At 46.9% G+C, this 25,093-nt stretch overlaps 1 protein-coding gene across 8 annotated transcripts in view; it reads right to left on the bottom strand.

Moving 5' to 3' along the window:
• FOXN3 (forkhead box N3) overlaps positions 1-25,093 on the bottom strand; it is a 400,895-nt gene that overhangs the window by 26,872 nt on the left and 348,930 nt on the right. For 5 of the 8 annotated variants that reach the window (XM_027120287.1, XM_027120292.1, XM_027120288.1 and 2 more), the window contains one exon: positions 7,688-7,753. The exons of 2 other annotated variants lie outside the window; for them this stretch is intronic. In XM_027120287.1, the coding sequence (XP_026976088.1) occupies positions 7,688-7,753 (66 nt within the window). The remainder of the gene's footprint in view (positions 1-7,687; positions 7,754-25,093) is intronic. One more of the 8 variants, XM_027120289.1, reaches the window with a different exon arrangement.

Here is a 25,093-nt window from a genome sequence, read left to right on the forward strand (position 1 = left end):
GTGTGGTATTGGTGTAAGTGCAGAAATATAGATCAATGGAACAAAATAGAGTCCAGAAACAGACTCATGTGTGTGGTCAACTGATTTTTTGACAAAAAATATGCAGACAACACAATGGGGGAAAAGAGAGAACAATCAGAGATCCATTTGGAAAACAATGAACCTCGGTCCTAACCTCATACCATTAGGAAAATTAATTAGAAATGGATCATAGACCTAAATGTAAGCACTAAAACTACACAACTTCTAGAAGAAAATACCAATAGCTTCTGCGGACAGACATATGTAAAAACCAGTAGAACTATGCAGTTTGTAGACAGATGCTTCAGGTTGCTTGAAAAGAGAGGTGTTTTTGGTTTGTCTCTGTTTTGGGGATCGTGGGAAAGGGTTTTTCAATTATTTTGCTGTAGGGTACTCTCCTCAAAATGGTCAGATGACCACAGGTTCAGTTTAATTCTGATAATACTATTTAATATACCAGTCACTAGGGATCTCACCTAGAACAGCAAGCAAATCTCATAGAATGGTACCCCCCCAAAAAGCTTAAATATTTAAAATTTATACCATGGTTATAATTCTCACCAGTAAAAATTATTACAGTCCCATATACAGATTGTATCAATTAATGGCTTAAACTACCAACTACCTGCCAATGTATGAGACGAAGGGGACACAGGGTCCCCACAGTTAAGTGGGACAGACAGAAAACTGAAGAGGCAATGAAAATATACTATGGCGAGTGCTAGGGCAGGGGGCCTATAGGTATGAAAGATGGAGACACCGAACCCAAAAAAAAAAGCTATCTGGGAAGCCTTCCTGTAGGAAGTGCCGTCGAAGTTGGGATTCAAAGGCACAAACCAGGCCTAGAAGTGATAAAAATCACAATGTGCACATGAACTAAAAAGTAATTTTGATAAAGCACATAATCCTAGCAGGAATGAGATGCCTTTGGACTTCATCCCATGGATACTGGGAAAACCATTAAAGGGCTTTGAGCAAGGAAGTGGTCTGCAGCATAGTGGCTGAGAGCCAGACTCTGGTGTTTCCCATGCGTGTCCTTTACTGCCTGTGTCCCCTGACAAGCTACTTAAGTAAGGAAACAAATGGTATTTATCAGAGTATTTAGAGATTTAACTGAAGTAATAAAGGCATTGCTATTTTGAAAATACACGTTAGCCCTCAATCCCCTCATCATCATCATCGTCATCAACATGCTCAACATTCCCAGAGCAATCCTGGGGTGGCCTGTGTTGTCTCCAGTCCAGGTAAGATGAAAGCCCATAAGAATGGGTAAAGACAAAACCAGACCGCATTGGAAGACCTTGACCATCTTTCTGGTCACAGACTTAGCCGGAAGAGCAACCACTGCTCTCACGGTGCTTCCGTTCTCCTTGAACAAATCATGTCAGAGTCACCATTTTGGCAAAAACACCAGAACCACCTAAAATCCTGGGACAAAGACTAGGGAGCCCTGGAAAGTGAAGAGGGCGGATGAGAGTCATGGAGCGTGCATTCCCCTGGCCTCTAGTACGGCCACGGAATCACCTGCCAGTCAAAGGAAAAATGCAGCCCCACTTTTTCTTTTGCCCAGAGTCCTCTGCCCAAGTGCCTAGAACCTCTAAGCACCAGGGGCGCACCTGGCGTGAAAGGAAACAGAGAAAGGAAGCCAGCCCTCACTGAGCACCTACTGGAGACCGGGTTCTTTTGACCCTCTTGTCTCATTTAAGCTTCAGGGAAGAAGCCTCCTGCATGGTTACAAGTCATGGGGCCACATGGCCTCCATTCAAAGTCTTGCCCCACCGCTAGCTCTGTGGCTTTGGGCAAGTGCCTTACCCTTTCTGTGCCTCAGTTTCCCCACCTGTAAAGTAGGCATAAACATACCTCAGAGGATCATTTTGAAGATTAAACAAGACAAAGTACACAAATTGCTAGCTCAGTGGCTGGCTCATTATATAAGCTCATCATCACCGTCACCACCATGTTCATCCTTCCACCATCCCATCTCACCGCAACGGCATCTTCTTACTAGTTATCTCTGAGGCATAGGACCTAACGGGGTCAGGACATGGGGAAATTCTTTCAGCCTATTATGCTTTTTGTAGCTCTCCCTAACTCTGCACTCACCCCTGAAAACATCATCCTGGTTAATGAACTGTATTCACTTCAAAGACAATCTCACGGACGGGGCTATCCCTCAGCATTAAAAGGTTTTCCCTGAGCTATTTTCTGAACCTTGCAAGACTTCTGGTGTGCAGACTAGGCTCTTCTTCTGAATCCTGGAGCTCGTTCTCAAATGAGCTGCCACTGAACGCTGCCTCGGCCAAGCCCGGCATTTCTCAGTCCTCAGCACTGGCAGTGCGCCTCACGTGCGGCGGGCGGGTGTGCCCCTCTCTGCTCACAGGCTGCCAGGAGCCCGGCTGTGACACTTAACTGTCCTCCCATCTTTTCTCCTTTCCGTCTCCATCCCCAAGTTTCAAGAATGTGGCTTCTGGAAGATGAATCACAGCCACTCTAAAATGTCTGAGAAAGGTATTCTGAGGTCCCTATTGCATGCCTTTTTGGACTCTGGGCTCTGGAGGAACCCGAGTCCACCACTCCTCAGTCCTTCTCCTATCAGCAGGTCAACTTCCTTTCATTTCCTTTGCATTTCCCTCAACGTATTTCAAAGCACGTAAACCCCAGTGCACCCCACCCAATGTGCTGAAATTATACCTAGGCTCCAGCTAGAGAAGAGACGATATAAGAAACTGGACATTCAAAATCAACCTTAAACTCAGATTTGTGGCTCTCACTAAATCAACTACACTCCAACAAAAATTAAAAAAAAAAAAAAAAAAGCACGGGCCTCCAGCATCATCCCCTTCTGATCAGTTAAATATCTGGTTCTTCACAGGGAACTCTGCCCAATACTCTGTAATAACCTAAACGGGAAAAGAACTAGAAAAAGAATAGACACATGTATATGTATAACTGAACCACTTTGCTGTACACCTGAAACTAGCACAACATTGTTAATCAACCTACTCCAATATAAAATAAAATTTTTTTTAAATGGCTTTTATAGGAGAGAAGACATACATCTGAGACTCTCAAATCCTGGGATGAGGTGCTAAGGACATCAACACCAGGGCTCCCAGCTGATCGACCACTTTACCTTAAGTTATACGGTGACCCTAAACTTTCTTACTTCTAACCAGCAAGAAAGCAACACACACACACACACACACACACACACACACACACACACACACACAGTCCAATCAAGCAGCACCGCTCACTGTGATCTAAATGTGATCGTCTCCAGAACCTAAAAAAAAAAAAGTTGAAGGCACAAGAGAAACCTTCCTGCAGCTCCGCCCCCCTCAGCTCCGCCCCATCCTGGCTTCCCCAGCTTCCCTCCTGATGCTCAGTTTCCTTGATTTTCACAGCTTGTGAAAGTAACCCCTGCGCTCCTGCTGCCGACTTTGGAGAGCAGCCCTGGCTAAGCTACCAGAGGCCATAAGCTGAGCAGCAGGTGATTCCGATAATCCTTCCCTTTCCTAAAATTGGCCTTTCCACCTGCTTCCTTGGAAAGATGCTGGGGAGGGGGCTGAGAGAGGGGAGCCTGCTTCCTGGTTGCCCTTCTTCGCCGGTGGCTGGTGCATCCGTACACAGCCTAGTTCTGGGGAGGGGGATGCAGAACTCCGCCTCCCCCCTCCGTCCCATTTTGTTGTTTTATTACCTAGAGTTCCTCTCTGGAACGTTCCAACCAGGGATCATGCAAGCCTTTGAAGATGAGTAATGGTGATCTGACTTCTCCGGACTTAATAACAATTCCTCCACTGGGGTTAAAGATGACTCAGGGCTTGTCGAAGGGCAACTGCAAAGCAGGTATTTAAGTAGACTCTAAAAGCTGGAATTAGTCTACACAGGACACTTTTTATTGGGGGGGGGGTAGGTGGATGGACTTGACCAGAAGCATAATCCAAAGTTAAGAGATAAGGAGGAAGCAGTGTCCTGCTTGGATTTTTCTGGAAGTAGTGTTTTTCAGAGCACCTGAGACACGATGGCACACCTTGTAGAATGTTCCCCATACTGCAATCTGGGAAAGTCTGAGAAAGATCACATTACCGCTGGTGCTACCAGAGGAGACAAAATGCTGTGGCCTGAGGTTTTGATTAGATGTGCACTGCTGCCTCACAGAAAGAGAAGCATCAGAGCACAGGGAGGGGCTGAGGGGACCCACAGGGAGTCCAGCTCAAGCAACACATAGTGCAGTGAGCACCCTTGGGGCAGGATCGGGTCCCCCCAAGATAAGCGTCTTGGCTGACTGGGGTTCTTGTCAACTTCTGGAGAAGTTTCCTTTCTATGAACTACTCAGCTCAGAGCCAGACTGAGGCCAGTCTGCACCGAGCTAGCTGTGCAGATGCTGAGCAGGGAGGATGAGTGGAAAAGACCTAAGTGGCTGCCATCTGGTGACCTGAAGTGAACTGGCTACGAAGGGCAATGACAAAGGAAAAGGCTTTCAAACCATCCAGGACATTCTCCGACTGCTGGGAGTGCCAGTGGCAGACAGACTAGGTTGGTGGCCGGTGGCCCCCATTCAAAGAGGGGCATCACACAGCCTGGGAGGTGAAAACAAGGGGCTATAAATAGCAGCACATGAGGAAGCTCTATAAACAGAGCCCAGCCACGGAGCAACACGGGAGAGAACACAGGCAGGCTCCGTGCAGACAGGAACCCACGCTCCCCACGCGTGGCAGTGGCAGGACCCCCGAACCTGGGTGACGCACACACACATCCTCACCGGGACACGTGCACACAAACACCCCTCGGGAGGCTGCCCACACTCCAGCACTGCCTGGGCATCTGCTGCCTTTGAACCTTTTGGTCGAGGGGTCACCTCTCACTTTTTCCAGGCTTTGCACAAAGCCAGCAGTGTAGGGCACGGTGGCTTCACCACCGTATGTATGGAATGCGTCTCCCTTCAGGAGGCGAGGTACTGCATCACTTCCCAGGACAAGAAACATCAGGCAGGGAGGGGAAGGGAGAGTGAGGCAAAGAAGAGCTAAGTGAAAAGAGAGGCCTGGCGTCGGAGACACAAACCTCGGACTGCGTTTCTCAGAAGGCTGAGGAGGGACCCCTTGGCTCCCCCAAGTGCCTGGAGCGGACGCTCAACAGACACTCACTTCCTTCCGATGGTACTGGTCCAATTTTGGGGGGCTTTACATCCGGCCCACTGAGTATGCCCTAGCTTGGCCTCAAGGGGATTTTACAAGGCTTGGGGTCAGACAGGAAGGTGAATATGAAGGTGATGTTCTACCCTCTGCCCAGTCCTTAAATTTACTTCTCTGCTGCTCCTGCCAATGTGTCTCCTTCCACGACTTTTACGGACTTCCTGGTTCCTTCCTTCCAGGACCCTGGGACCCCCCTTGGCGGGGGCCTTCACACAGGCTACAGCCAGGTTTCTCACAGTGGTGAGAGCGCGGTAGGAAAGCCCTACATGACTCTACAGCTTCAAGACATGAACGCGCTTTGAAAACTCAAATTCAGCATTTCAATGTAAATAAGACTACGGATGCCTTGAAAAAAATAATTATTACAGTTTGTGTTACAGTAAGGGAGAGAAGAAGTTCATTTAGCCATGAGAACATTAAAACAATTCACTTCTCAGCTAATCAGGATCAACCCTTTTCCTCTTCTATCTGTGGTCAAGAATCTAGTGATAATGGATTTTTATAAAGCTGCTGTCAATGACCAATCCCTTTGCCTTTTCCTGCTTAACTCCATTATTCCAGTTCATCAAGTTATTTCTTTTTTTTTTTTTTTTTTTGTGGTATGCGGGCCTCTCGCTGCTGCAGCCTCTCCTGTTGCGGAGCATGAGCTCCGGACGCGCAGGCTCAGCGGCCATGGCTCACGGGCCCAGCCGCTCCGCGGCATGTGGGATCTTCCCGGCCCGGGGCACGAACCCGTGTCCCCTGCATCGGCAGGCGGACTCTCAACCACTGTGCCACCAGGGAAGCCCCAAGTTATTTCTTTAAACCAATGATCACTGCGGGCGGCGGCTGGGTGCAAAGGAAGGTGCCTGAACCTTACACGGCTCTGATAAAATCAGTACGCCTGCCTCATGATGAATTACGCAACTCGATTTCAGAAACCATTTCAGACCGTAACTGAATTACAGTCTGGTCTATACTCTTCCTGCAAGAGTCATCTGAGAATGGAGGGTTTTTTGAATTTTTTCTGATTTTGTTTTTTTCATTTCCTTTTAACTTCAAACATCATTTGAAACCCACACTACAGGTTAGCGGCTAGTGAGAGGACTGCACCGGTACACATCTGCTTACGGTGGTGTTTCCTTCTCGGAGGTGTGGGCAGCCGTTATGTCAACTGCCGGCAAGCTGAGTTTAGCAAAGAGAGAATGAGAATTCTGCACCTTCAGGATCAGGTAATGGCAGCCCGCGGCACAGGGATGAGTCTCTCCCGAGAACGCCTGGCTGCATCTCTTGGGTCCTTTAAAAAATGGACCAGGTAAGGAAGGAGCCAAGTTTCCTAAAGCTGTTGGAAGGCTGTGACGAGTAGAAGGCTAGGAGGGATGGTCTGGAACTCCGCATCAAAAGACACCTGGGTAGGGTCTGGGAACAGATGTTCTCCTGTGGGAAACCCTATCAGCTCCAGAAGCGGGGGATTCCCTTCGCTCAGGAGGCCATGCAGCGCTCAGAATGAGGCAGGTGGGCGCCAGCCCTGGTGGGCGTCGCGGCGGGGTGTGCCGCTTCACGCCGCCGTCTCCACGCCGTGAGTTTCATGCACAGGAGGCGGCGATGCAATTGTCCTGCCAGCGAGCTGAGCGGCCCGTGGTGGCTATCTGCTCAACAGGCTTCTGGTGGGGGGTGGAATGTGCCAGAGAAACTAGCCTCAAGTTGGGAGGAGGAGGGGACAGATGTCTGCGTTTGGGTCATTTGTCATCACTTGGGAAGGAGACCTTTCTAACAATGTTGTAGCGCCAGAGGTGGGGAGAAACATCCGATGGTGGAGAGAAGAGAGTTCAAGTTAGGAAAAGAGTTGTCTCAAGCTTGACATTGCTCAAGGGCCAACAGAAGATGAAGACAGGAGCCCTGCTTACGCTAAACCAGCCCTGCCCTTCTGTCTGTGGCACCCTGGAAAGCTGGTGGGGAAGACGCAGGGCGGGGGGCACCACAGTGTTTCCATTTTAAGGCTGTTCCAAACTCCTGCATCCCCGCCTCGCCAGATTTTCCTCTCCTCTCTCTTAAATGGTAGCCTGTTATTAATGAGGTCCCCAAGGGGAGAGGAATGTCTAAAAACGGACACTGCTGAGTTCCATGACTGTCAGGCTGGCCCCCTGTAGCCTCTTCTAGCAGAAACTACAAACTCACAGGAACAATTCCTGCAGGACAAAGGGTTTCTCCTCTGGGACTCATTACAGGGTCCACTTCCCTGCCCCCAAGTCTTAAGCCCTGAAATTATATTAGAACTTTCTCATCTTGGAAACACACCTATGCATTCATTCATACATATGCGTAGCTGCATCTCTATGCGCACATGTATGTAATCACGAACTGAGGTAGTTTAAAGTGATTCTATAAGGGAAGGTTGGCTTGAGCATTAGTTCTTCCTATGGCCTGGTATATAAAGGAGAAGGTTAAGTTCACAAACTATGGTGCTGTAGGCTATAGAAATATCTACTCACAACCTGCTTGTATCTCAGGGGGAGTATTCAAAAGCATCATGGCACTGGCAGCATCAATGTCAGGATCTGGAAAAATCAACCAATAAACAACATTATTTACAACGGGGCCGGTGTGTGTGGGTGTTTTTCCCCCTGCACGTTACAGTTTATGAATGCAACAGAGAAAAAAAATTCCAGGAACTAGAGGAGCTATCCCAAAGGTGACTTTTCTTCCCATTTGGATTTGCAAGGAAGAATGTTATTCTAGAGTGAGACTTAAGGGGCATGTTAGCAAGTTTTTCAGATAAAGCACGGCTTTTTTTTTGCAGTTTGCTAATTTCATAATTTGCACTGTATGTTCCTGATAAGTTGCTGATCTTTTCACCCGCACAGCTTTGTCCCCGGGGGTGGAGGAGAGGAGAGTGGGGTGACAATAGAAAGTTCAGCCGCCGGAATTTTTAATGAACCAGGGAAGCTCACAGCACCAAGAAAAGAAAGCACTAAATACACCTGCATCTAGTGAGATACAAACAAGATATTCGGTCATTTCCATTTGTCAGCAGAATGTAAACTGTATTTTATGAGGTTGTCGCAGCAGTGGTGGAGGCGGTGAAGGCATTAAACACACACACACATCAATATAAAGAAAAAAATTAAAGTTCTGATGTTGAGGGGACAACATTTGTTTCCACATCTATTATTGCTTTTAATATGGGACAAAAAAAAAAAAACAACTCATCACTTCATTGCTATCAGTCTTAATAGGTTTCTGAATCCTTTCTGATCCACCGGTTGACAGATGGCAGGTTATATACAGACAGAAAAATATTATCCTTTTATAACTAAATTCATTTTCCTCTGAGAAACAGCAGCTCTGCTGCTATGGAAATGAAAGTCACCATGGCAACAGTAAACAACCCCCAAGAATGGTCACTGAATAGGCTGAAAAGAACATCTGCCCCAGCCCAGCGTCCCAGCTGCCCTGGGGTAAAATTCGCTAATAGTGCAGCGAGGCCGAGTGACAGGAGCTGCCGCTTGAGCCAGGTCCAAATAAAGGAAGTCGACATCCAAATGCCTGCCCTTGAAGATTACTACCTCCGCGTCCACTAAACCGATGACTAATGACGGGGTGCGGGGTGGCGGGGTCGCACTTGTCAGTTTTCGTATAAATTACATACCAAAAAATTCAATTTACTGCTAATGGCTCCATGGCACTTTATCTGGGGTTTTATGTTAGAAAATAACTTTTTTACCGTTTAAAAAAGTACATGTTTCATAACTTTATATGTGCAGTTTAATTCCAGGGGAGTAACGTGATACAGTATAAAGCCCTACCAGTGATTAATAATACGGTTGACTCTGGTTTCAGAAGAGTGTCTCAAAACAGAAAAAAACCCAAAAAACAAACAAAGGCAAAGGAACTTGACTCTTCAGGTCTTTTTCTATTTTGCCTGCAGGAGGTCCATTACTTACACTTCATAATGGAGTGAAATTTTATTTTAAGAAGTATATTGTAGGAGAAACAGGTAGGTTAACTTATTTGACAACTCCTGGGGTGAAACTCCTAAAACAGTCATCGATTCCCACTGATGTTAAAATATATATATTAGTTGAATGATGAACCAAAAAACTTAAAGTTCCACTCAGTGCTCCCAGGGTTGCCGCTGTCCCTGCCCTCTCATGTCCCCACCAGGACAAAGGGCTCGCAGTGTCAGGGTACTGCTGGTACCCCACAAGCCATAGGCAGCAAGGCTGAGGCCTTCCTCTCTTAGTCCCTCTCTTTGGAAAGGGCCTTTCCTTTCTCAGGAATGAGAAAACGTGCCTGTTTCCCCTCGCCAAGCAAAGGTTCTTTGCCATCTTCGAGAATGCAAGTGCTGCAGGCAACCCAGGTTTGGCCTGGCTGGACGGTCCCCACCTCCCCAGGCCACTCTCATTGGTGTTTTCCTGAGTGACCAGGAGGTTTGATGCGGGCAGAACAAGAGGAAATATAGTTAAGAAGTCTGGAGTCTTTTCCTACTTATTTTGCCAGAAAACTAAAGAAAGTAGTTCCATACTCTTCAAAAACACATTCGACCTCAGGAGGAAGGTGTAAAGGGCCACAGATAGAAAGATGTAATGAAAGAAGGAAAAAGAAGGGAGAGAAAGAGAACTTTAAAGGGCAAGAGTATTAACATCACGTGGATTTCACCGAACCTAAGTGGGGCAGCCCCAAGGGCAACATGGGAACATCCACCCATGACCCCTACCCCCACCCCACCCAGCCAAGCCAAAGAAACATATAATCTAAGTAAAGATAGGATGCTTTAGGACAAGCGCTCCAATCCTTCCTTCCAACCAGATCTGCCATGCCTGAGGCCTCCACAGATAAGAATTCTGTTGCTACCTTGGCACTCCTGCTGGTCTCCAGGCAACTGGGGCAAATGTAACACCCAGTCTTCTCATTATTTCATGCATAATCAATTCCTAAGCCCCACTCTCCATTCTGAACGGGTCAGTTCCTGCTCATGAAGCCCCAGGAGCAGAATGGAATGGAGGGCAAGGCATGGGATTCCTCCCTCATGCTATCTTGGCAGGTGAATCGGCAAACATGAGAACTGTAAATGGTATGAGAAAACGTGATCATGAGTCTGTGCAGGTGTGTACACCCTGGCACGACATTGCCAGCCCTTCCCTGGGGGACACAGTGAGTGTCATCCCTGGCGTACTGGTTGATGAGTCTGACAAATTTTATACCAGCGCTACCACCACTGTAATCAAGGTAAAGAGGAGAGTGAAGATACAGATTTCCATCACCCCGAAGTTTCCTTGTGCCCCTTTGCTGTCATCCCTACCCTTGCTCTGGGCAACTACTGGCTCGCTTTCTGTTATTCATCCAGGCTGTGGTGTCAGCAGTTCATTCCTATTACTGTTACTGTACCCATTGTATGGATACACTACAATTTGTTTATCCATCTACCCGTAGATGGACATTTGGGTTGATTCCAGTTTGGGAACTTACAGAAAAAGCTGCTGTGAACTTTTCTACCAGTCTTCTGAGAACAGCTTTTCATTCCCTTGGGTAACCGCTGGTAAGTGTACATTTAACTTTACAGAGGATTGATTCTCTTTTCCAAAGAGGCTGTACCACGTATGAGTTCCAGTTGCTCCACATTTTTGTCAATCTTTTAAAACTTGAGCCTTTCTAGATGTGTCGTGGTATTTCCTGGTGGTTTTAACTTGTATTTCCCTACTGACAAACGATGTTGAACATCTTTTCATGTGCATAATGGCCATGTGTAGATCTTCTCTTGTGGAAAGCCTGTTCAAGTTTGTGCCTGTTTTTTCATTGGGTTGTTAAATTTCTTACGATTGAATTGTAAGGTTTCTTTAAACATTCTAGATAGAAGTCCTTTGCAAGATATATTTTTCTGAGTCCACGGCCTGTCTGTTCAGCTTCTTAATAGTGTCTTTTAATAAGCAGAAGTTTGAAATTTTTGTAAAATCCAATCTATTGATTTCTTTTATAGCTCAATGCTTTTTGTGTCCCAACTAAGAAATCTCTGCCTACCCCAAAACTGCACAGAATTGTCTCCTGAGTGGCATCTTTTTGTCTCATTTGTTAGTGTATCAAATATAACATTATCTGGGTTCAATACTCAGATACAGATAAATGAAAATGGAAGTAATCAACCAGACCTCTTTCTTGATCCAGTAAGCTGCTTAAGCACAGATCTCCCAGAACTGTACAGATCAATGCTAGAAGGGCCAGCTTTGGCTCCAGGTGTGTTGAAGAAACACCAGACAGCCCGAAAGAAGCCTCAGTCAGCCTTGTTCCTATGTCAAAAAGTCTCTCGGATCCTCTACTAAACATCTGACACACCTTTACACTTGTCACACCCAGGCATCCTGTGCGTGTTTCAGTCTTCAGAGCCGAAAACCACCCATCCCTCCTCTCTAAAGAGATGCTACCATATTATTAAAATGTCTAAGATTTTTTCCCTTAAAAAAAAATCAAGAAAGTAATGCATGCCCACTGTGAACAAAAAATATACACTAGGGGGGCTTCCCTGGTGGTGCAGTGGTTGAGAGTCCGCCTGCCGATGCAGGGAACATGGATTCGTGCCCTGGTCTGGGAAGATCCCACATGCCGCGGAGCGGCTGGGCCTGTGAGCCATGGCCGCTGAGCCTGCGCGTCCAGAGCCTGTGCTCCGCAACGGGAGAGGCCACAACAGTGAGAGGCCCGCGTACCACAAAAAAAAATAAAATAAAATAAAAAAATATATATATATACACTAGGTGGATATAATTTGAGAAATAAATGCCTTCCCCATAGACCCACTCCCAGATTCACATTTTCTTGTACATATGTCCAGAAACTGTCTATACAAATACAGGTGTTTATATATATTCACTGAAATACCAGCACACATACGCTTACACATGCACACATACCTATTCTTTAAAAATTGGTTCATGTGGAAAATACTCTTCTGGAGATAACTCTGTCCCCCTATTTTTCACTTAATGACAGATCTTGGCACACTGTCATATTAGTATACATAAGCCGAAGTTTTTTTGTGGTGACTTTTTCATGCATAAAAACACACCACAGTGTTCGTACCGACATTCCCTCTCCTTTAGACTGCAGACTCTCAGAAGGCAGACACAAAGCGTTTGCAACAGGAAACCTGCGCCCAGCACACTGCTTTCTCCCTACAAATCCTGAGCCCCTGAAGACACCGCCTTAGCACAGCAATCCCCTCCTTCTCTCCCGGCCCCCATCTCTCCCTCCTCTGCCATGCACAGCTCTTACTTCTCAACCTCTCTCTGGGGCTCACCCCCAGCTGCCACCTTGGTGACGTGTTAGTTTTCATGAGCACACTTTGGGTGTCCCTAAAAGCCTCTCAATCCCTGTGCTCAGGAGAGAGCTGGCAGTGGCCTGTGTCCTTAGGCAGCCAAGGGGCTTTCTGATGGAAGCACATCTTCCTGGTGGGATGCTTTTGACCAAGGATGCTTGTTCTGGAGCTCTTTGGCTGGGGCTGTTTTAGGGGACTGGGCAGCTGGTCTGGAGCCAGGGATGCTCTGCTTCGGAGGCATGGTTGATTCCGACAGATGAAAGGTCCAGGACCAGATTCGGGAAGGAAGAGCTGCATGTTGGCTGCGTCAAATTTTTCCCTGGGCTTAAAAAAAAGGAATTCTACCCCCAAGATGGTTCAATCCAGCTTACCAGCATAAGAAAAGAGGAAGAAGATATTTTGGCCAGGAACTCTTTTTAGGAAAGAAGATCCACCTGGCAGAAGTATCCTTTATGTTGTATCTCTGGGGAATGTGCGTGAGGCAGAGGGGGACAGGAGAACAGAGCAGCACAACCCTCTTTATTTTTGGAGGGGGTGGGGGCGTGTTTCACAGCAGTACCGAGTTCAGCGTCCTAATACCAGAGGCCGTATCATTTACCACTCGGTTAATTCAGTAAAACATCAAGAGTGCCATCACGGATGCTTAATGACCATCCTTAAAACCCAGCAAATCTCAAATCCCATATTTAAAAAAATTCCTCCTTTCTCATGCTTCAGTAACAAATGTTACTTCTCCTCTGGCCTGGCTCCCAGCGGCCCATTTCAATTTTCATCTTTAATACAGTTGTCTTATCACATTGCCTCTTCTCTGTACTATGAGACTGAAAAACGGTCACACATCTTAAAGAGGTTTTCAAATCCTCTTTCTCCTGAAGGTATATAGACAATTATGTTATCCTACAGTGAAATAACAGGTAACAAAGTTTCCAGAACCAACGGTTCAGCTGTTTGGATTTAAAAAAAAAAAAAAAAAGATTGTGCTTCATTTTACCAAAATGTGGAGACAGTTCCTTCTGGGCACCGGGAGGAGGCTTTTCCTTTGCGAGTATCACGGGAAGAGCACAAGGCGAGGCGTGAGTGTTCTTGGGTTTGAGTCTTGGGGCTGCTGCTAATCAACATGTGACTTTCACTTTGCTGGGTCTGAGCTCATTCCTTTTAAAAGGGTGATGGGTGGCTACAGACATGGGAGGGGCTGAACTGGTTTTAAATCTCATTCCACAGAGTTCCTGGCTCCACCCATAAGGCCCCATAAAGTCCCCTGACTTTTTCCTCCCTTTCCAGCTCACAGCTGCCAGAACTATGGACTCCAAGGAGTATCTACCAAATGGGGCATCTGCTCCAAGGCCTCTGGAGGCAGTTAACACTCTTAGCAAGGCTGGAAGACTATCCTAGTGTCCCTGGAGTGTGGTGGGCGTCTGCTGGGTCCACTTCAGAGCAATCCATTCGGCCTGGCATGGGTATGTTGTGGGTTCTTGGTGTGGCTTCTGTTTATATCCACGCCCCTTCCTCTAGGATCTGGGGTCATAGGGAAGTGACTGCAGAGACCATCTGTTTTAACAAACTAAGAATACAAAAGATGGCCAGAAACCCCTGGTTCAATCCTCACTGCTATAGAAAGGCTGCAAAAATGTGAGTACCACCCTTAGCATCTCTGAGTTGACCAACCTAACAAAACAGTGATAATGAAACTTTTCCCATAGATAAAGTCTGAGAACAACCAACAATCATAGCTCTCTTAGAAATCACGGTTTCTCTATTTCTCCCTGCTCCCTTTCATATCTGAAATGTTTTACAGGATGATAAAAGGTCTTTATGTAACTGAATAAAAGAGATTCAAGAAGCATTAAAAAAAAGCCAAACAATGGATGACAAACACTCGGCCAAAAAATTACTGGACATATGGACACAGTACACATTCAATCAGATGCACACGCCAAGGTGCTCATATTCTCTCTGACATTCTTCACAAGAAAGTGAGCCCTGCTACAAGGGCTCCTCCCTCTCTGCCTTTTCACTGCTGTACCCCCAGCACCTAGAACAGTGCCTGGAGCACAGGGGGTGCTAGAAAAATAGATGTTGAACATTTGAATGCACACCTCATCCAATCCAACTGTCTGATGCTCCCAGGGCATAAGCCTCTGGATGTGCAGTGGAATCCCCAGGAAACTCCAGAAAACTAAATGTCAGGCCCCATCCCAGATGACACTGAGTTTTGTAAAAATTTATCAGGGGGTTCTGATGTGCAGGAAAGGGAAAGAGCCTCCTTTAGTAGGGGATTTGAATTCCATCCAAAGCACTTGAGGATGGCAAGTGCTCCCTAGAGATCCTTTATCATCTATAACTTTCCTAGATCTCTTTGCTTTGAAATATCTTTATCCATTTTCCTGTAACTCTGCATGAGAGTGACATCTGAAAGTATTTAATGAATCCCTGAAAATGGAGGAAAAAAATACTTGGATAACTTTTAGGGCTAAGGGAACAAGAAATAGATGAAAGCAAATACACAAGCAAGAAAAGAAATAAAAATCTCAATAAGGTGTCCACTTCCTGGGGCATTCTGAGTAGATACGCATGGTTTCATTATGCACATTCCGTAAACTCCATGAGTCAGTGGTTCTCAGTCAGGGATGATTCTGCACCCCTTCCCTCGTACGGCAATGCTGTCTGCCCCTTGTACGGCAACGTCTGGAGGTGGCTTTCATTGTCATGACTGGGTGGGACGGGGAGGGTGCTACTGGCACCTAGCGGCAACACTTAACCCAGGGATGCTATCCAGCATTCTACAGTGTACTGACACAACAAAGAATTATTGGATTCAGAATGGGAATAGTGCTGAGGTTGAGAAACTCTGTATTAAGCTTACATGTACATGTGCTATGGTCAGGAAAAACAGTTCTTCGAGCCAAATTATCTCAAATAGAATACATCAAAAGTAAACAAATAGACATGAAATTCACTCTGTTGTTGATGTCTCTTTTTCTCCCCTTTTTGCAAAATCCCTAGGTGTCGGTTAACAGAGATGGGATATCTACATTTGTGGCTTTGAAACCACTGAAGTAGGAGTCACTCGCTTTGGCTGCTGTTGCAATCGATCAAGACATCTGCACCAGCCGCCTCTGATCTCAAAGGCAACAGAACGGGCTGGGGCGGGCCGGGGGCGGGCGGCGGTGCTGTCAGATCTACTGAGGTCATTTACCAGGAATATTTTTTCCACCTCCCTTCTGGCTGGAGGTGATTAAGATGGTATTCACCACGGCTACATAGCTGCGAGGCTCTCACAGCCAGACGAGGGAAAGTGACACCAATGAGCCCGGTGGACAATCTTCACGATGGATGGGGTTTTAGGGAATAACAGCCTCACACAAAAACTGACTCCAAGTTGTGACTTTTAAAAAACTATCTTTAGGGGCTTCCCTGGTGGCGCAGTGGTTGAGAGTCCGCTTGCCAATGCAGGGGACACGGTTTCGTGCCCTGGTCCGGGAAGATCCCACATGCCGCGGAGCAGCTGGGCCCGTGAGCCATGGCCGCTGAGCCTGCGCGTCCGGAGCCTGTGCTCCGCAACGGGAGAGGCCACAGCAGTGAGAGGCCCGCGTACCGCAAAAAACAAACAAACAAACAAAAACTATCTTTGGGATGAGAGTTGGAGCTAGAGAACACCAAGAGTAGTCCTGCTTCTCCAAAAGATTAAGTGAAAAAACAAACAAACAAACAAACAAAAAAAACAACCTCCAAACTTGCTACACTGAAGAAATGAATTGAGTTAAAACTAACAATTAAACAAGTTGAAACTAACAGTTGTTTGTTGTCACAAAAGAGAATCTAAATGAGGTCGGGGCGAACTACAGGATGGATAAATTCTACTTGCATTTTAGGATTATTAGGCTCCCATTCACACAGCTTCTTCCTCAGCTTAAACCCAGTGACTGGTGAGCTCTAAATGAGGGATTTACTGGCTCTGAGGGGCAGCATCATGGTCAACTCTGCAAATCAGGACCACAGTTCTACAAGCCAGCTTCCCAACCAGGGACATCCTTCTAACGCCTGTAAATTGCCCATTGATTACGCTGATTCTATTTCATGCAGAAGGGATTGGAGGGAAAGCACCTGGAAGGTTAAGTGCTGAGCTCAGGGTGCACCCTGGGCTGGGAGTCAGGTGACACGGGCTGTCACCTCTGTAAGTCTCAGACGCCCTGCTTCTAATGTGATGTTAGGGAGGCTGAGCTGCCGGCCCTCTGGGGCCTCGAACTCTCTGCGAGTCACTCACTTTTGCTGCTGCTTCCCTCCCTGCTTGAGAAGTAAAAGCAAGCTCCTTGACACTCCTCAGGCCAGACGCTTCCATCCTTCTGCTTTTCTCTGGAGAACAAGAAACACTTTAACTTTGTTGTGTTCTGAGTCGCTTAATTCTAAAGTCTCCTTTGCTTCTTCAGAGGTCTGCGTTTCATTCCCTACTTTTCCAAGTCTGTGCTTCCAATGAAAGCAATGCCACCACCCTCTCCTGGCTCACTTCAGGTTCACCCCTCTCCTCTCAGCCAAGACACTGTCACACCAACACCTCACATCGGCGCTCTGAATTTTCCCCACGATGAATGTCTGCCTCTTTAATATCTTTGACGAGTTGATGGAACTCTTTCTAGCAGCTGCCTGGGAGCGAAGGGAAAGGAACCACGCGGACCAAGGTGGACAGTACAAAGGGTTCAAAATTCTAGAACTGGAGCATGTGGGCAAAGGTGACAGGAAACCCAGAACGGGTTATGACTTCTGTCCTGTGAGATGTAACCACTACTTAAGAGGCAAGGAGTTCTGGTTTGGTTCTGTTTGGCTTGTTCAACTGTTCTACAGCTGCTTGTCTGCTGGGAGTTTCTAAAAAAAACTCTTTTTAAACTTCTTGTAGGTGAATGAGAAACTACACATTCCTCGGAAGTGCCTTCCCCTTTGCGCCTCATTCAGCTGTAGATCTCTGCTTACTGCATGCTCTGACTTTTGCCTCTCTGGGGATGCTGTACATGACAACCATGAGCACAGGAGACATCCGGGGATTCTGTAGAGGGGCTTCTGATGCTGGGAGGGAGGACTGAAGGGGATACATGCTGCAGCCTTTTAGACTCTGGAATTCTTTGCTTTGAAAACCTTGTGTTTGCTCCTGGCTTCTTCAACCAGGGATAGAGCAAAAGCCCACCACCCAGCTGGGACCAGGAAGACAGCCCTGGATATGGAAGGCTTCCAGGGGCAGGAACGGGAATGGGGTGCTCCCAAAAGAGCCCTGAGAACCGGAAGGCCTGGCCACACTGATGTCTCGGAGGAAGGATGCACCAAGTCCAGAAACCAGAGGCAGAACCAGGCTGGGGATCCCTGAGACAGGAGCTAAAGGCCCAGGGGGACAACAGGAGCCCCAGAGGGCTGGACGCATAACAGGCGGAGGTGGCAGGGGAACTCCAGGGCATCTAGCTTAGCCGGTTTCCCCCTCCCCATGCTGCGAGCTCGTCTTCCCCAGCTATCACTTCTTCCCACCTACTGGAAAATCAGCTCCTGCACAGTCCCCACCCTAGAAACCACTTCCACCTCTAGGAAAGGTCACAGGATTTCTGGCAACTCCTGCACAAACTCTTCCACGGCTCCAGCCGTTCTCATGGTGGCCCGGTCCCCACCAGGCATGCAATGCTTGTTGTTGCTGACAATTGAATATTTCCATTTGCACGGCATCTCCAATTAGCTCTGTCTTAAACTGGGTAGATGTGCAAAGCCCCTTTTCCAGAAGCAGAGATTCCATCTCAGAGTGACACCGGCAGGTGTGTTAGTGAAAGTAAACATCACACAGAAGGCTGACATCAGTGTTCCAAGGCACAAAGCGACTGCTTGCCCAGCTTTCAACTGTCTTCCTCCCTAATGTTCAAGGGATGAAGAACTGGAGGAAGTTAACTCTAAACACAAGGCTTACTTTGTCTGGGAATGTATGTATTATGCTGACTCAAAAGAATTTCAAAAGGAACAGGGAACCATTGATTTTCCCAGATCTGACAGGCGACTGTCATCAGATAGGACACGTCAGAACTAAACCTTACCCCTCAGGAATCCCCTGGTGGTTCAGTGGTTAGGACTCCGTGCTTTCACTGCCGAGGGCCTGGGTTCAATCACTGGTCGGGGAACTAAGATCCCACAAGCAGTGCGGCACGGCCAAAAAATAAAATAGAATAGAATAAAATAAAATAAATAAACCTTGCCCCGTGCTTTCCACATCAAGTCTACCATATTGAATCGCACACACCATTCCATGCAATGCGTTACCATCTGTGTGTTCCTGTGCCATAAATCAGTGGTCCCCAACCTTTTTGGCACCAGGGACGGGTTTCATGGAAGACAATTTTTCCACGGACTGGGGGGTGGGGGGATGGTTCAGGAGGTAATGCGAGCGATGGGGGGCGGCACATGAAGCTTTGCTCGTTCGCTCGCCTGCCGCTTGCCTCCTGCTGTGCAGCCCGGTTCCTAATAGGCACTGGTCCGTGGCCCGGGGGTTGGGGACCCCTGCCATAAACGATCATTCAGTTGAGTTGAAAAAGGGTTTTCCCATGCTGAAATCAACTTCCTTACCAGAGAGCTGCTCCTCAAGAACCTGGAAGAGAAGACCACTGCCACTCTGGACCCTAATCTCCACCATCAGGTTAACTCCACAGCTGGGCAACGGTTATGCCCTGGGAGCGATGCCCAGCATTTCCCTTTCTTTTACTTCAAGACAAGTCGGAGGGTGTTCTAAGAACCCATCTGCAGTCAGAGGATGTGGGTAGGGGCGAGGGGAACAAATTAAAAATAAAATAATTCACCTGCTACAGCCCATTGGTTATACCATCCTCAGAGAGGGATTCCCTGGGAGGCTGGAACAGAGCCTGCGGTTAAGTAGTGATGGGTGGCTGGACGAATGTGGTGGCGAAGGGCCTTCAGAGGGACACGCAGTCCCCCACCGTGACTCTTTGCGTCTGCACCCCAGGGGTTGAGTTCAAGTGCACATCGCAGAATTCTCTCACTTTGGTACAGTGGATTTCCAAATGAACGTTTAGGGTATTCTCTGGGGAGAGGCCTAGCTATCCACCAAGGCCGGAGCACTCTCCCTTCCACCGTGCCCTGTGTCCACGGCAACTGAGGGAGGCCAGCCTGCCAGGCCCGGGTGTGTAGGAGTACTTGCCCTCTTCTGGGGGGAGGATGGAGGGCAGGAGAGCCAGCACCCGGCCCACAACCTCAAGTGAGAAAACTGAGCAGACAAAGCCAACCGACAGGAAGTCAGGCAGTGGGGAGGCGGAGTGAGATTGGGAAGGGCTACCGAGTGCGGTTCAGACACTGGGATCGCAGCACGGGGCAGGCAGACAGCAGACACGCGGATGGGGACAGGGCTGGGCTGCAGGGGGCGGGACAGGTCAGTGGAGGGCAAGCAGAATCACCGCAGGCTCATGTAACCGTCTACAGTTTTCTTCTAGCTAGTCTGGAGGGCTCCGTCCATCCACAGTGCCCCAGAGCTGGGCAGCTGACCAGGAGTGGGCCAGCAAAGCAGAGACTTCTGCACGCTTTCAGCTCCAAGAAAGGAAATATGTTAGTACTCTTTGGCCACCCTGTTTCCAGATGGAAAGTCATAAGAATTTACTACTAAAACCCAGTTACTTAAATCCTATTTGGGACATCTTAATAAAAGACGTGAAGGAAGCAAACAGGCTCCGTCCCTGACACACACATACCCACACAACAATCACCGCCTGACACCATCCTGCTTCCACTGGGGAGTGGGTCCTGGGAAACCTGTCTCTTTCTCCCTTAGAGACCTGAGTTTCAGATACAAAGAGGAACCAGAACAGGGGAAGCACATTTCCCATCAAAGACCTTGAAGTCCTTATTCCTGCTTTCGTCTGTACACACCAACCTGAAGACTCCACATCGCTCTTGGGAGACTGGAGCGCGTTCTTCACCAGGACTGATGCTGAACGCTGCCCAACCATCTCCTCCACTATTTTTCCAAAGTGAATCAAGGCTGCTGATTCTCGCAACAGGATTACTGGTCACTGAGCTCTGTCTGGGCCTCAGTTTTAATGCTTCGCCTTTTATGCTTTCTGGTCTAATCCTTACCCCCAAATACATTATAAAAAAAAAGATAAAAGCACATCTGTTGCTTGGTATTTTGTGTGTGTGTAGTTCTCTGAAACATGTTTATTCAGAAACAACTTACACTATGAAATATACTGATTGAAAAATAAAAACAAAGCACTTGTTTTCCTTTATCCTACAGGGGAACTTTACCTAATGTGTCTCTCAAAGCTGGCTCCTGGGATGTCCTGCACCTTTTAGGGGTTGCAGAGAAGGTGGATACAATGAGGGGGCTATAATAATGTAATTGTCATTGATTCCATTTTCACTGCATAGTGTCTACTCAATTGCATACAAAGAGACTGGCCCCATCCATTCATTACTGAGAACAAAAAATAGCGTTAGGCTGTTAAGAAGTAATTCATTTTAGACACAACTAAATATGGAAATATATGGAAATGTAGATTCAAGATTAAGACTACAAATGAAAGTATCGTGGAAATAAAAGGATTAAGTTTTCTACCCAACAAGATTTACATATAACGCTATGCTACTGGGAGAGAAATCCTGAAGGAGATACCAACCAGCTGAGAAGGCTACAGACCCTGAAAGGGTGGAAGATCCCTGCACTCTGAGAGACCATGGGTGGGGAGGGTGGGAATGATTGGCGTGGGTTTAGACTTTAGTCTAACCATGAAGCAATGAGCTGATCTTCTGGTGGGAAAATGGGAAACTGGTTCTCAAGACAACCTCCACAGAAGTTTCCAGAACAATTTTTGGGAATGTCTTCATCCCTGGAACAAGTATTTTGCCTTGAGTCTACTTTGAAGGACCTTCTTTTTTTGGATGTGCTTGAAAGAAAAAATTGAGCTCCTTACTTCCCAGCCACATAGCGTACATGAGTTAAACAACCAGCACATAAAAACACTAAGTAAATATACTGTGGAATAAAGTAGACCAAGTGCTGAGGGCAAGAGCTTGGTTAGGGAAGCATGCTTTTAAAGGAGGTGAGTTCAGGCCAGAGCTGATTTCCTTTTGCAGATGCTACGTATTCATTCCAGAACTATAAATGCTACGCCAAGAAAGGTTTTCAGCTTGTGTCTGGGGTGCACTTGTCTTAGGAAAAACCAAGAGAGAGGACGGTCATCAGACAATATGATGAACAGAGCCAGGTAGACTCTGAAGGTAAAATGGACAAAAGGTGACAGTGCGGGTGGGGTAAGGTCTGTTCCCACTGGGGCTGCGTAAGGGCAAAACAATATGGAGACGGCTTCGCAGGCCAGCCCAGCAAGCAGGTGGATCAGGTGACTTCACGACAGCAACTGTGTTCCTTCTCTTACCGTGAAAGGCACATTGCAACTTTCAAAAGGAAAAAAAAGTTACAGCAAGTATTCTATGAGCAAAACCAAACAAAGAATACTGGAAAACAGAGAAGGGAAAACCAGAGCAACTGTCTCCATGCTGGCACCTGTGGTTTTCTCTTCCCTTTCAAGATTCTTCTAGGAAGGCTTCTGGTATATTTTTCACTGAGCTGGAGCCCTCAGACCGGCCTGTGCCTCAGGTCAGTGTGGCAGCGGACCCCCAAAACCCTGCTGCTGCCAGCTCTGCCCACCAAGGTGCTTGGTGACAGGCATTCAGCCCATCCTGCGAGGCCAGGCACGAGCTGACCCACTGCCACCAGCCTCCTGTCCCCACAAATGATTACTGCTTCAGAGAACGTGTATGTGTGTGATGCGGGCACGTCGGGTGTGGAAGGGAGAGGTAAGGACAAAACTCACACTCTAGAAATCTGGGCTTTGGCTTGACTTACGATGGAGAGAAAATGCTGAGCAGCCGAAGTGTTCCCTCCTTCCCTCCCCCACTTAGTATTTATGTCTTACTGTTTCTATTTTTTTTTTTTTTTGGCCGCACCTCACGGCTTGCAGGAACCTAGTTCCCTGACCAGGGATTGAACCCGGAGCCTTGGCAGTGAAAGTGCCAAGTCCTAACCACTGGACCGCCAGGGAAGTTCGACTGTTTCTCTCTAGATAAGACAAAGGATTTGTTTAAAAAAGGTGTTTCTGCTTTTTATTTAAAAAAGTACTTCACAGAGCCAATCTCACCTAAAATTGAACCCACATATTCAACACGGTATTCCCTGAATCCTGCCGACTAAGCCGATAAAAGGAAACATCAAAAAACCCAATGAAACAAAAACAAACAAAATACACGGTAGTCCCTCAAAGTTACATTTCACCCAGTCTGCTGTAATGTGTGTGCAGACTGATGGAATTGACGGCAAAAATGGAATGAATGAACCCAGATACCAGTGCATCACCTTCTGAGCAATGCTCCTCTGAGATCACCAACCTGTTGTCTCCTGCCAAAGAAGGCTCCCGAGTCACTTTTAGAACTTGTCACCTGGTGTCTTCATAGCCAGGTGAGGGCTCATGGGATGCTAGCAGCAGAGGGATGACTGGTCATGTCTGAACGCACGGAGGCAAGTAGTACCTGGAACTGCCAAGTACAGCTCTGCCACTAAGCCTCCTCTGAAACTCCCACCCACGGCGGTCTCTCCCTTCCTAGACACCTAGAGCTCTCCTTACTATTTCCTGTCATCTGTCTCGGGTTATCTTCTAATCATTTCTTGTACGCTACATACCTAGGGTCTTACCAAAAAGATGCAGAGAGGGTCTTCCCAAAGCTAGTGAGCATTCATTCACCTTCTGGACAATATCTCACTTCTAACACACTTGCCTTATTTGCATTATGGGAAAAACAAGGAATTCTTTTTGCCACGGAATTCTTGGGAAGGATGCTTGCTTCCAAAGCAGAAGACAGGCTGAGGCACACAGGTAGCCAGCCCATACCTTCTGACAGTGAGCCACAACTTCAGGTGTCTGAGTAGCATGAAGCGGAACCAGGAAGAACCTGTTCTTGAAGTTCCAGCCAGGGTGTGCAAATTGCAAAGACTGTGACTCTCCTAGGTTGCTAAGACCTGATCAAGAGCTTGCAATCAAGGGTCTTCTGGTCCTCAAGAGATGGACTTTTAAGGATGTCCCATTCATTCCTAAGTAACTGATTAGTTTCTAGGCTCTGCTACTTCTAGAACCTACTACGTGACTCAACCACAAAGGCCTCCTTGGTCTTGACCTTTCCATATACTGTGATCTCACCCTGTAACACTGATTTCAAAGGCAAAAGAAACATTAGTCTTATTGGTCTCAGAGGGGCTTATATGCAAACAAGAGGTGCTTCTAAGCAGTTTATAACAACTCATCCAAAGAAGCTATACAGATTATCAAGGTGCTGAGAACTTAATTGGGTAGAGTCCGAGATCCATAACAAATAGAAGAACTACATGGTTAGAATTACCGGTGGCAACAGACTGTAGTCTCCACCATTTCCTGGGAAAAGAAACCAGGGCTTCTTAGAGAAATGGCTGACTCCTGGTCTGGAGTATACACAATGAGCTCAGAGTGCCCTGTCATATCAGAAGAAGACACTATTGAAGTCTATGGTCTTCATGTCAAAAAGACTCAGAAACCTACCTGAAGCCTCTCCCATTGGCCAAAGATGGGACAATTTGAGCTCCCATAAAGCTAATAACTACGTTAAACTGAAACACATCAAATACGCTTAAACCCAATAGTTCATAATGATATTTTTAAAAAACTGAAACTCACTGGTCGACTTTGGGAAGTGCTGTGGAACTGACTCATTCTTTGAGAGCTAATAAAAGAATCAAGTGACTGCTCCTTTCTTATAGGCAGCGTACCCAGATTAGCTAAGGGATTGATGAGGAGATGTTTCTCTTTAAAGAAATATTCAAGATTATACATGCAGAAGGCAAGATGAGAGTTTGCATCTACAAAATTTTGCAAGCCTCTGATGAATAACTTTATCTAAGCAGTGATAATCAATAGCTGCTAACAACACAGAAAAGAAACAACCAGACACAATATATTACCTGACAGAGGAATAACACCCCACTTAGAAGTCGTCCTACCGAAACAAATCAGGGTTCAGTCTGAATCTCTTCAAGCCTCCATAAGCGGTGGTTCTCTGGGGATACTTGGCAATGTCTGGAGACATTTCGATTGTTGTAACTGGTGTGTGTCTGTGTGTACTGATATCTAGTGTGTGGAGCCCACGGATGCTGCTAAACATCCTACAATGCAAAGGATGGCCCCTCACAGCAAAGAATGATCTGGCCCCAAACATCAAGTGCCAAGGTTGAAAAACCCAGCTCTCAACTGAGCCACCCATTTATAGAAAATTCAGGGGACAAAGGAACAAGTAAAAAGACAACCCAGAATGAATCTGTAGAATCCAGACTGTGGAAGACAAACAACCCAACCTCTTAAACAACAACCGCTGCAGCAAGAAAAACAGACAGATAATTATGGAAGGGAACCTACAGATTGAAAGAGACTTAATCGATTACAATGTATGACCTTTATTTGCTTCCTGATTTGAAAAACAAACGGTTAAATAAAAACCTACAAGCAATTGGGGAAAAGTAACACTGATAAATTACTAAGGAATTATC

This window comes from Aethalodelphis obliquidens, unplaced genomic scaffold, assembly GCF_003676395.1.
Source record: "Aethalodelphis obliquidens isolate GAN/ISIS:26980383/991018 unplaced genomic scaffold, ASM367639v1 scaffold21, whole genome shotgun sequence".
In the NCBI taxonomy this organism is placed as follows: domain Eukaryota; kingdom Metazoa; phylum Chordata; class Mammalia; order Artiodactyla; family Delphinidae; genus Aethalodelphis; species Aethalodelphis obliquidens.